The sequence below is a fragment of the Mugil cephalus genome, chromosome 11 (assembly GCF_022458985.1).
Source record: "Mugil cephalus isolate CIBA_MC_2020 chromosome 11, CIBA_Mcephalus_1.1, whole genome shotgun sequence".
NCBI classification, from domain to species: domain Eukaryota; kingdom Metazoa; phylum Chordata; class Actinopteri; order Mugiliformes; family Mugilidae; genus Mugil; species Mugil cephalus.
In genome coordinates this window covers 16,556,290-16,568,444 of record NC_061780.1, presented here as the reverse complement: position 1 = coordinate 16,568,444, position 12,155 = coordinate 16,556,290, and the positions used below count along the sequence as shown (strand labels likewise).

Below are 12,155 nucleotides of genomic sequence, written 5' to 3'. Positions count from 1 at the left end.
CGTGCCTCACTCTCATTTGGCGTTTTTAATTCTTGGCACTGTGCCCACAGCTCACTTTTACCTCATGATGAAAGGCACGTCTCAAGTGGTTCACGGCTGTTTAAAGATACATAGGAAAGAAAGCGGAGTGGTGTGTTTTGCATCACCCTTGTGTGGCTAAAATAGGAACCAAGTATGCAGGGGCTGACTTGGATTGAAAGCAAGGATTTGCTGTGCTCTGAAAATTTTATGGCAGCTTGGATTTTAGATTTTGTCAAGGCTTCACTAACCACATCTATTAGCTATTGGCCTCCTACCTTTGTGAAATCCATTTGCCTCTGCCACTGCTGGCTTTTGAAACACTTTATCTTGATCTGCTCAAACGTAAGCCTGCTCTCTGTTGTAATCTCTGTTTAATTGCCAGACAAAATGTTGCATGGCCAATCAGTCTGCTTTGGGCAAGAACAATGATCCTCTCTCTCTGAATAGGATAACAGATGTTTGGGGTCTTGCACTCCCTTTCACAGTAACACACGTACACACAGTTTCCACTTCCCCCACCTCTATTTTAATTCTGCCCCAGGAGAATTCAATCATTTGCTTGCATTAAAGTGACAGATGTCTGCACTGTGCAGTCCCCGGTGTCTCAGTCACGATTACCGACCTGCTTTGTCTAAAATAAAACAATGGAAGGTGATTATTGACTAAGGAAGTGTTGCACTGGGATCCGAGAGCATTTTTACATTAAATCAGGCTATGAAAGAAGGAGCGAGAGCGAGAGAGCCCCAGATGAACTTCAGTCTAAAAATAGCACCCTCATTCATTTCGCACATCCAAGACTTTCTCTGATTCTCACTTCCTGTATTATTCACAGACCCCCACATCATCACAGTAACACCCTGTGTAGAAAGACATTCCAGGTGGTGTACTTGTCACTGTTAAATGTCACCAGGAAGAATCTGCTACATCATATTGTAGTTCCCACATGACATTGGATATACTTGCATGGTTTCCAATTTTACACTGAGCTTGGTTAAATTGCAGTGCAAACATGAATGTCACATAGAAAAATCCATATACATCATTTATTGATCATCATTTGAAAAATAACCAAACCAAAAAAAAGTACAGACAGGTAACCAGCAAAAAGCTTTTCAAATGTGACTTGTATTTTGTTGGCGCAATAAATTTTTTCCTGTGAGGCATAAAAAAAAACAAGCCTGTCTCCGGTCTCAGTTGTTGTGCTCCACATCTGAAATGAGCTCCTGACAAGGAGGAAAATTGTTACTTTGCTCTAAAATTCACAAGGGATTTCACCGAAGGAGGTAGATCTGCCCGGATACAGGTTAATGTATATGCAGAAGCACTTATCTTACAAGAACAGACAGATGTTTGACGATTTAGCTGCACATTTAGTTGCACATTTATAAATAATAAGGCTGAGGATGAGTAAAAAGCTAAATCTTCCATCGTTCGTGTCTCTTGCAACACTGACAATACTATTCAAAGACAACAGTAAAAGCGTACTCATAAAGTGCTGGTGATAGCAGGAATACTGTGCATCATGTGCGAGGATGAGACTGTGTTGCCTGTCAGCTGTTTACGAGGTGGTGGCATAGAGAAAGCAAAGGTTATGTGTCTCGTATTTTTTGGATACAGGGAATTGTATTGGCTGCTGGAGGGGAGGAACTTGGAAATGCTGTGCCCTAGGTGTGAGGGATGAAAAATCACATTCCCCTGTCCATGGGGAACCATCCTGGTTCTTGAAGAGTATTGGGTGGTGGGCAGATGTTTGTTTGTTTCCCTTCTGTTTAGTCTAGCCTGTTTTGTGGCTGCTCTAAACCGCACCGTGATGGATGTGGAATGGACAGATTGCATCACTGCAGTGTGGAACCGGCTCAGCAATTCCTATTTCAGACTGCATTCTTCATTGTTGCACAAAATACATCCTCTGCTGGACCCTTCTGAGAATGGAGAGGATGTTGGCCTCCCACTTCAGGTCTTGGGAAATTGAAGGACTCTTCATTTGACACAGGGCTGTTAGATAATGTGTTGAGGGGGTTCTCCTGAGGTCCATTGCCGTCTCTAGAGTCTTATGCATCTGCAGCTCAGACCAGAGCACCAAATTCAGATTTGTCTGCGTCTTCTGTAAGTACTTGAAGTAGTCGCTGGCGCAGAAGGACAACAGCAGTGGAGAGCAGACAGGTTCCTGGGGAGCACCAGTGCTTACTAACAAAATACTGGAAATGAATTCTGCAGCCTGCTATTTCTTTTCTATTGGGAAGCTGGCGATCCACTTGCAGATAGCTGGGGATACAGTGAGTAATTCACTTTCCAGGAAATCTTTCCTGGACCAACAATTCTGAAAGTTGACCTGAAGTCTGCCGGGTTGGATGAGTCATTGGATTTATCCGGCCCTTGCACAAGTCAATGTTTGATCAATGTGTTGCAGAATGCAGAGGTGAATGGTCACTACTGCATGGTGCAAGCACTGCCCACACTGGTGCATTGTTGTCCCTTAACCTCATTGATTTCCTACAGAGGTCTGTCCCCTATCTTTTGGCAACTGATGACTTTAACAGGCCAAGAAGGAAGGCAGAAGGTATTGGTCGATGCGTCAAGTCTTGACAAGGCTATGAGCTAAAAAGTGTAAGATGGCACAGTTTCATTAAGTTCGAGTTGCAGCTTTAAAAACAAACTAAACCCCCTTTGATGAACCAAGTTGTGGTCACAGTCCCTCAGTTCTCCCTGCAGAACAGAACAACATGCAACCTTATAAAATATTTTTATTATTATTATGTAGCAGCGGTCCAGTGTGTTATTAACCCTGGTGGTACAGTTCATTTGCTGTCTATCATTTGGTGGTTTGCGGTTTCATATTGTTCTGTCAAAGTGGGCAGAGATTATCAAAATTGAGTCCACATGTTTTTGTTCCAAACCGCTTTATCTGGTCAGCCAGGCTTTGATCCAGGGTGCAATCAAAACATTGACCAAGAGAAAGGAGAAAATCTTGATGTGAATTTCTGCCCGATATCTAAACTGTGACCAGTATCTTACACCAGTCTTCGTGTAGACGCAAATGGTGAGAACTTTTGTTTTCCCCGATTGCATCTATCTTCATGGTGCACTGCAGATAGAATCCAGGCAGATGTATCCATTGTCTAGCATGGCATCACTGAGCCATAGTGTCTTTCCTTAGAAACTTCCTTTAGAAGAAGCTGCACAGAAATATGAACACCGACCAAGGAAAAAGGAGGCTGATGAGGCTTTTGGTGTTCTGTTCCTGAGTTGTGAAATTACTGCAATGCATTGAGGATTGACACAAACACTATCCGTGTAATACCCCTCTCCAAGTGGAGGCCTCCCACTCATAAACTCTGCAGGGGGGTTGTAAATGCACACACGCACATACAAACATGTTTCTCAATCTCTCACACAACAAATTACACAAGCACATACACACAACACCCACCAGTCCACCCGCTCACCACACACACACACAAACACATACACATTAGTTCTAAAACCCCTGTTTAATAGTTTATTGCACCGGTTCTCTCTCCCACTCAGACCCCAGCTGATTCCAAGCGAGGAAGGTGGAGGAGGGGGACGAGCGGTTGGATTTGGGAGGGTGAGTGAGTGGGGGTGGGGGGTTAGACAGCTGCTGTGTACAGTTACCATGGAAACCTTTGTCTAAACTCGTAGAAATGGGAGGAGAATTTGGGGATTGAACAGTGACATGAATTGAAATTTGCAATGAGTTGGTTAGTTCCTTTTTTTTTTTGGTCCCACCAGTGGTTAGAGTTATGGTTATTTTTAAAAACATTAGACGTGCAATACATGATTTGATTGTGACAGATGTGTCCCCACCCTGTACTGGAACCGCCCATCTATAGGCCTACTGCTGTACTAAATATACTAGTCCCTTTCATGAATGCTAAAAGAAAAACATGTGAACTCCCTAAAGATTTATCTAGCCAGAGGATAGTGCTTGATATTATGAACTTTGACAACGTTCCAGGAGCATCTCAGAAACCTGAAGATCAGTTTCCACTGTGGTCAAGATGGTCGCTGACCAACAAATCACTGCAAGCGTGTGAAAGGCCAAGTGGTGGAGTAGAGGTGTCAAGAAACAAAATGTAATACTCAAGTGAAAATGCAAATCAAGCATTTCAGTATGCTATTCCAACTCTGGGCTTCAGGACATTTTACAATGATGATAGGCTATACACCAATCAGCCATAACATTAAAACCACTGACAGGAGAAGTAAATAATATTCAGTAAATAATATAATAATATTGAAGGGAATTTGGGATGATCCACAGAGGTCCCTCCCTCCCCTCAACCCATAGGACCCAAAGGCCCCAATGGCCTCCACTAACGACATCCTGTTGCCAGACGCCATAGGACACCCTCAGAAGGACCATGTCCATTCTCTGATGAGTCACAACTGTTGTGGAAGCACAAGGGAGACCTGAACAATATTAGCAAGGCGGTCATAAGGTTATGCCTGATTGGTGTACGGTAATGCAGTGCAAAAATTGATTGACATTGTGCAAAGCAGAGTTTGATAATCCTCCCAGTCGATACCAAACTGGGACCGGGAGGTTATTGCTCAGACATGTCTATTAAAATTTTGGATTGATTATATTCTTCTCCTCATATTATAAAACCCTAATAGAGTTCTCTAACTTGAGGATAAGTCAGCTCCATAATTATAGAAGTTGGTCTAAAACGTGGCTCACATAGTGAACACATTCTTTACCGTCATATGATTGTAGTGCCCTCTAGTGTTGGAAACCTGGCGTTTGCTGCGTTTACTCTGAAGTACACGGTAAAAAGAGGACAGCGTTTGAACAGGCATTCAGTTTAATTTAATCAGAAGACAGTTCAAAGTTATGATATTAAAAAAAGGGGGGGAGAGGGGGACAAAAGTCCAAAGCTAGCAAGCTGGGAGCATATTCAAATGCACCGTGTACAAAATATCACAATGTAATATGTACAACGCAAAAGAAGACAAAATACACAGATAAGCAACCTCAGCTAGATGGAAATCAGCATTTACATTAAAATAAATTAGCAATAAACTCATAAATAACATCAAAATGCTTTGCTTGATGGATTACATGGAGCAGAAATTTGCTGATATAGAGCCGATCATTGATTTATACTCTATACACTTCAGGCAGAGCAATAGTGGTATAACATACATAGTCAGCGTATCAGGTTCACTCGCTCTTTTTGTATAGAAATCATAACCTTTAACTTTTTTTTCTAAATTTTCCCCTGATAAATTTACATTCAAGCCAGCTCAGGACATGAGTTGAGCGTAGATGCAAATAGATATCTGACTGAATATGCGACGATATAAAGAAAACAGTTAACAGGATTAAAAAAAAACAAAAACAAAAAAATAACAAAAAAAAAGTGGCTGGAAGCTAGCTCTGAACTCTCCGTAAATACAAAAGGGAGGCCAGAACACCACTGTCACCACGTCTTTGTTCGGCACACAACATTTTCACCAGCAATCTAAGACAAACAACAACTTTATTATAAAAAGACAGGTAAACATCGGCAAAGACAAAACTCCACCCGCTTCGCTGTCCGAGAGGGGAACATTGAGTTACGCATCGGATACATCATGTCTCTGGATAATATTTATTACATTTCATCACATGACATACACGTAGGGATATAGAAAATGAGTTGTGGTTGTTTGCAGAAATAGAGAATAATCAAAATTTCAACCCAATATGAGCTAAAGTTGATGGTTATTCCGTCTCAAAGTAGCAATCGAACAATACCGCACAAGTCTCACAGGGCTGGAAATTCATATTTTCTACTTCTATGCACACCTTATTTCTGGTTATTGTTATTTTCGGCTTCTTTTTTTTTTCAGAATGTCACTGTGCGCTAATGGATGACAGCTCGGAGGAGAGAGTCCACATCCCTAAATAAATAAATAAATAAATAATAATAAATAAAGACAACCAGCATCAGCACAAATAAAAGGATAATTGCAGAGGTGTCAGTGTGAGCAGACAGTTAACTGTAACATCAACGATAGCTTGAATAAGTTGAGGACAAAAATAATGACATGATAGTGTACATTATTGTAGTTTTATATCTGTACAGGCAAACAACAAAATCATACAGCCAAATATAAACCGACATGTTTGTGCGTGTGTCGTGATGTGTATTCCCGTCTCAATACAGCAGTGTTTGCTATTAACAACAGTGTGTAATCTACGACGTATAATTTCTGTTTAGTTTTTATTTCTTAAGCAGCCCAGGTGCATTTGATTGTAGCTTTCTCCGGTGTGCCGGAGAACGGACCGGGTAAACTATGTGTTTTTTCTCTTCAGGCTCAGTTTTCAGTTGACCGCTTTTAAAACCAGCTCCACAGTACTTGGCACCACAATAAAGAGAAGGAATACAAACGTCTGTCCCATACCAGACACTATTGTGTTTTGGGTTATTTCTGATAATGGTCATCTTGAACTTTTACACCTCTAACTAACTGAACGATCCTCTCTAAACAAAGGCCTGTCTCTTATTTTATCTACAACAGATCATGGCTTAAATAAACACATCATGCCTGAACTCATCCACCCGTCTAAATCAACCTCAAATTAAGTCTTTCATGATTTAGCACTATCAACCTAGTAGCCAAAGCAAGTCTCTACCTCACCCGAACCTCTCTGGCTCCTCTTCCTCTAATCTCGTTTAGCCCGTCCTTTCCTCTTTCTCCTCCCAGAGTTCTCCTGGGGCTTCTCCTCTTTGCTGCCCGCCAGCAGCGCACCGTTGGCGGCTTTGCTGAGCCCGTTGAGGGTGCCATTCGAGAGAGCCTTGCTCGCTTTGGAGGAAGAGGAGGCGTCGCGTCGAGAGGGCTGCTGGCGGCGGTAGGTCTGGTAGTAGAAGTTGCCGAACAGGATGATGAAGGTGATGGCGTAGCAGATGAGGGAGTAGTGCATCCAGTGGGGGAAGTCACAGTTGACGTAGAGCGACAGGGCTGTGTGGCCGATGGTGACGTGGAACTGAATCTGAGACACAAAGAGATAGAGAAAGTCAGTTTTTTTTTTGCACTTCTTAATGGTTTCTCACATTTTCAGAATTACTGTCGGCGTCAAACATCTTACCATCTGGATGATGGTCAAGTACTTCTTCCACCACAGATACTTTTGAATCTTGGGTCCGCAGGACGCCAGGCCATAATACAGATACATCAAGACATGGATCATTGCGTTCATGTGTGCACCGAAGAATGCTGCAAGAAGAAGAAAACAAAGCAAGTGTTGCCGTGCTAGCATTAGCATTGAGCTAACAATGCAATGTCCACATTTTAAGCTCATTACCAATGCACCATTTAACGAGAAGGGAAGTTTGCAAATTCTGCACTGAGATCAATTGAGCATCAAAGGCAATTTTCATTTGCAAGCTGCTTTTATACTCTTGGGAAATAAGAAATCCTTATTTTAATTTTTTGCTGGCAAATTGTGTGATGTGAGTAATGTATTTTAGGGGGTTAATAGCCTCGTTAACTTGCTCAGAAATTGGGTAAAGAGCACAGCCATTTTAAATTGAATGTAGGGCTTAACTAGCCTGGAAGCCAGATCCAACTTCCCCTACCCACAAATATTTTGTGGGTAGGGGAATATGTGCTGGGTCAATCGAATCGTTTGAAGTTGGATTTGTTTCAGCAGAATGGTTCTGATTGTCTATCCAATTGCGTGCAGATGTATTTTGTTTCTTTGTGAAACACATCCTATAATGAAGTCCCAGTGGATTGTTACCAGACTTACATTCTCTTGAGAATGTGAGTCTGGCTACACCAGGCTGAGGCCCAACTATAGGGGGACAGGTGCCGGTTTACTGCAGCATGAGCTACTCACACTGTCCTCCTGCCACCCATTTGATGCCGATCCACCAGAGCGTGAACATGGTGCAGTGATGGTAGACGTGCAGGAAGGTAACCTGGTTGAATTTTTTCCTCAGGATGAAAAACACCGTGTCCAGATATTCAATACCCTTAGAGATGAAATACCACCACAGAGCTCCGGCCACCTGTCACAGACGGCACATGGGGAATGCGAGGAGAGGTACACACGAAAAAAAGACACGGAAATAGAGAATGAGAGGAGAATGCAAACACTGGATTAACATTTCTATATACATAATTAGATTTAGTGCTTCTCTTCTACTCTCATTTTCAACATTTTAACTTCAGGGTCACCCGAGACTGACTTACTACTCCTCCTGGTGTCTGTGTCTAGCATGTAACTACGTCATGGAGCAGGAAGGAACTGAAGGCGGCGAAACTGAACACCGTCTTCCAGCTACCACTTTTTCTGATAACAGGAGCACGGTTCAAATTAATGGAAACTGATCGTGTTTCTAAATCCACTTTAGAATAAAGCATCCCTGGCAGGCTGACATGGATTATTATTACCAACTGTAAAAGTTAGGCAGAGTTTTTTGTTTCTTTCAGAAATGTGTGAAAATAAAAACTAAAGTTACCGAACAGGTAAGAAAAGAAAATTTGCGTTTGTGTCTAACTGCGGACACTCACCCTGACTTCATTGGGGTCCTCTGAATAGTCCACAGGTTGACAGATGTAACTGTATCGTGCCGCCCGTGCTGCCATAAACAGCTGAAAAACAAGACAGCATCTCCACTGAATCACAGGTTTAAAGGGGGAAAGACATGAAGTGAAAATGACAGGAAAGAGGAAGGAGGGAGGAGAGCAGGCAAAGGGCTGCGCACACTGTAATTAGGTTAGTCTGAACCTACAGTGTACGACTGCGACTGTTATGTGCTCATTTGGGAGGATCGTTATGAGTGGAATATGAGTATAATTTAATCGGTTCTCTAGAATTTTACTAAACGCAACGAGTTTACACATTCAAGCATCTCTGGCATCTACTTCCACTGAATTATGATACTTTCACGACTACAGTGACATTAACTACCAAAATACATCAGAGGGAAACTCCAGAATTAGACATTGTAAGACGTACTTTGCACAATCAATTCAAGAACGACAAATTAAAAAAGAATTTCTGATGAATAGTTGGACTGGAATCACTCCACTGGGAACTGATTCTGCTCTGGACAAAATCTAGGCCGATCACATAATTTGGACGGACTTTATGTACAAAATAGTAACAGTGACATCATTTGAAATACACCTCATAATGCAGATTAAAGCAGATATAAGAGTTAAAATGTGGTGGTTAGAGTGAGTCCAGAATTGCAACCCTAACAATGACTTGTCATTACTTGCATATGAGTTCATGTTTAATGTGTTTTAAGAGTGTTTTGTATCACATTTTTTGACAGAGGTGTTAGAGGCCACCAACTTTGCTTTGCTGTACATGCACAGAGTGGAGTGTAAATACTGACATATTGGATATATGGAGAAATGTTTGGTGATACCCATGAAGACAGTGTTGGAAATTAGTTTAGGCTACGAGCAGTCTACCTCTTTAAAGATGAAGAAGTTGAGGAAGACCATACTGAAGTTGTACACAATGAGGGTTTTGCGTAGCTGGAAGGGCTCTCTGTTCTTCATGTATTTGGGCCCCAGCCAGAGGAAGAGCAGGTAGGAGGTGCTGATGGCTAGCGTGGGCAGGGGGTTGTCCATCAGAGGCCATTTCTCCACGCGCTTGTCTGCGGGACAGAAGTTCTCAGAGCGTTACATAAATATTCTTAATGCGTGCACGGCGCTGACACAGCGTGGGTTCAATGTCAGTTTATTTTAAGGAGAGCACAGTTCAACTATAGGCGCTGAGTGGGAGTGCAGATGAGAGATGTTGTAGAGACCAGTTCAATTGTTTAATGGTGAACTTGGAGAAAGTTAGGATTCTTGAAACGGTTGAATCACCTGACTGACGGCGACTAAATGAGGTGCAAGCTTGTATTCCTTGTTTCAATAAGGCTGTATAATTGACTTTACTGCAGCTTGTGTGTACTGACACATACACTCACCCTCCAGTTTATTAGGTACACTCATGAAAACAAATATAAGAGCCCTGCACTAAATCCAATCTTCATGAAGGGTATGGTGTTCAGCACCGGTTCAAAATAGCCGAGAGAGCTGTTGATTCAATTGTGTTTTCATTATTAGAGGCTGCGGAGTGTAGTACTATTGAAATGTATTATGCTGTACAAACACGTTTTTATTATATTGTGGAGTAGGCGAAACAGGAGGAACGCTTATGTTTTTAATTCTGTTTTTAACAAGTTCTCGGCTTTCAGCTTCTCACAGATGCTGTCGAGCTTACGTGTGGGCACATGCACGGATTTAAGAGTTTTACCTGCAATGGTTAGGGTCCATTTGTAGAACTCTATGGTGTCGTTAATTAAATGTGTCACAATCTCCATGGCTGTGGCGGATGAAACCTGAAATCAAAGAGACAAGTGTGAAAGTGGAGGCCTTTAATGTCCCACGAAACCTCCTTATTTCTGTTTATACATCATGTTTCGCATTATTTCACATTATTGTGTTAATTCTCCGAAGAGTGTCATCAAAGACAACAGGAGGCCAGTTGTAAGCCTATAGGAGTCTGTAGTCCCGCGAGGCCTCGATAGATGGGCTATAAGCTCCATTGCGCACAAAGGCTGGGAACGCCGACCGGCAGAGCGCATGTGTCAGCAGATTTTTGGCTGGAACGCAGCCACAAGCCAACCTGGCGAGTCTTATAATAAGAGGAGGGATTGCCTCGTGTTGTGCCCCACTTCTCCATTAAAGCCGGTCGTCTCTTAAAGAAACAGATTAATAAGCAGCAGCAGCAGCAGCAGCGGCAGCAGGGCACGCACAGTCGCGCGGTGTGATTTAATGATCCTAAAATGATACCCCTCCTCCCTCTGTCTCCCCCCCTTCCCGTAGCGGACTGAGCGCTACTGCAGCATCTGCCATCGTCCTGCATGCACTCAACGAAATAAAAAAAGAAAAAACTGTTATGAGAATAAAACGTTCATCGGTGTCCGAAAACACACTGGACCAAAAATACTGAATACCTGACAAGCTGCGCAAATATATTTCCAATATCAGCTATAAAACGACCTGATTTGAATAGCGAATTTGGGTTCTGCGGCACGCACCCCGGCCTTCACCACACAACCTGCGCGAGCATCAATAAAAATCTAACAATTATCACTCCGTCTGAGCCCTTTTCATCTCTGAGCTAACAATTTGAATGAAATATAGGCCATATGTGGTGCCCAAATCAACGCCGCATGCATCACGATGTCGACATATGGCTCGTCTTTCTCTCGAATAAGGATGCTCATCACCTTACCGTGTCCGGGCTCTAAAAATCCGCCTGTTATGACATTCAATGCAAGGTCAAGCAACCTGCGGTATTCCGCTCTCTTATCGACTAGTCGGGGTTTGTATGAACTGATGGGCTGCTCTGTGTCCGGGGTGAAAGCAACGGGCCGCTGAATGAACGGCGATGGCACGAATTTCTCGTTAAGGGCACATACTAGTCTCCACTGCGCGTCTGCTCCACTAAATTGCTCCTCAGATCCAGGGAACGCGAGCATCCACGCAAACAGATTGTGCCTCACATTTCCGGGGAGACTTTCAAAATAATGACAATAGTGGCTCTGTTCATTTTCCACTGGTTCATTGAAGGATAGAGAAGAAAGTCCAAAAAAAAAAAAAAAAAATGAAAGGGCAAAAGGTTCTATAACAGCATTAAAAACAAAGACACGAGGAACACAAAAGCGTATTAAAAAAAAAAAAAGTCAACTTGTTATTATTTTACTGGACACATGGAATTAACAAAAGAAGACTAAACTAAAGGGAAAGCTTGGAACAGCTCATAATTCTCCTATATCCTATAACATAATCTCCAAAACACAAACCCAATGTAGGCAAAGTGGTGGCTTTCATTATGGGGCGTGTTTCAATACATACTCGTTCCCCTGCTGTCTATCAATGCATTAAGCCCACTCAAAGTATGATTAGCCTGTATTTGCTGGAGCATAATCAACCCCCAACAGAGCAGTTCCAGTCCAGCTTAAATGGGTCTGATTCAAATAGTACTGAGTCACTAATGATTATTAATGATCAAAATATCCAAACTTAGATTAAGTCAGTCGCACTCACTCTTTTTTCCTTTAGGTTGGATTATTTCTTAACAAGGCACACGTAGGTACAGTGATACA

General features: G+C 42.4%; 1 protein-coding gene across 1 annotated transcript; it reads right to left on the bottom strand.

The window, feature by feature from the left end:
• Nucleotides 1-4,832: 4,832 nt before the first annotated feature.
• elovl4a (ELOVL fatty acid elongase 4a) lies at nucleotides 4,833-11,538 on the bottom strand. The gene is made up of 7 exons (XM_047598968.1): nucleotides 11,282-11,538; nucleotides 10,298-10,382; nucleotides 9,463-9,650; nucleotides 8,551-8,631; nucleotides 7,874-8,045; nucleotides 7,121-7,248; nucleotides 4,833-7,024 (listed from the first exon to the last, which is right to left on the bottom strand). Exons 2-7 carry the CDS (start codon nucleotides 10,362-10,364, stop codon nucleotides 6,698-6,700), a joined length of 963 nt encoding a protein of 320 aa, XP_047454924.1. The 5' UTR covers nucleotides 10,365-10,382; nucleotides 11,282-11,538; the 3' UTR covers nucleotides 4,833-6,697.
• Between the last annotated feature and the right edge of the window lie 617 nt (nucleotides 11,539-12,155).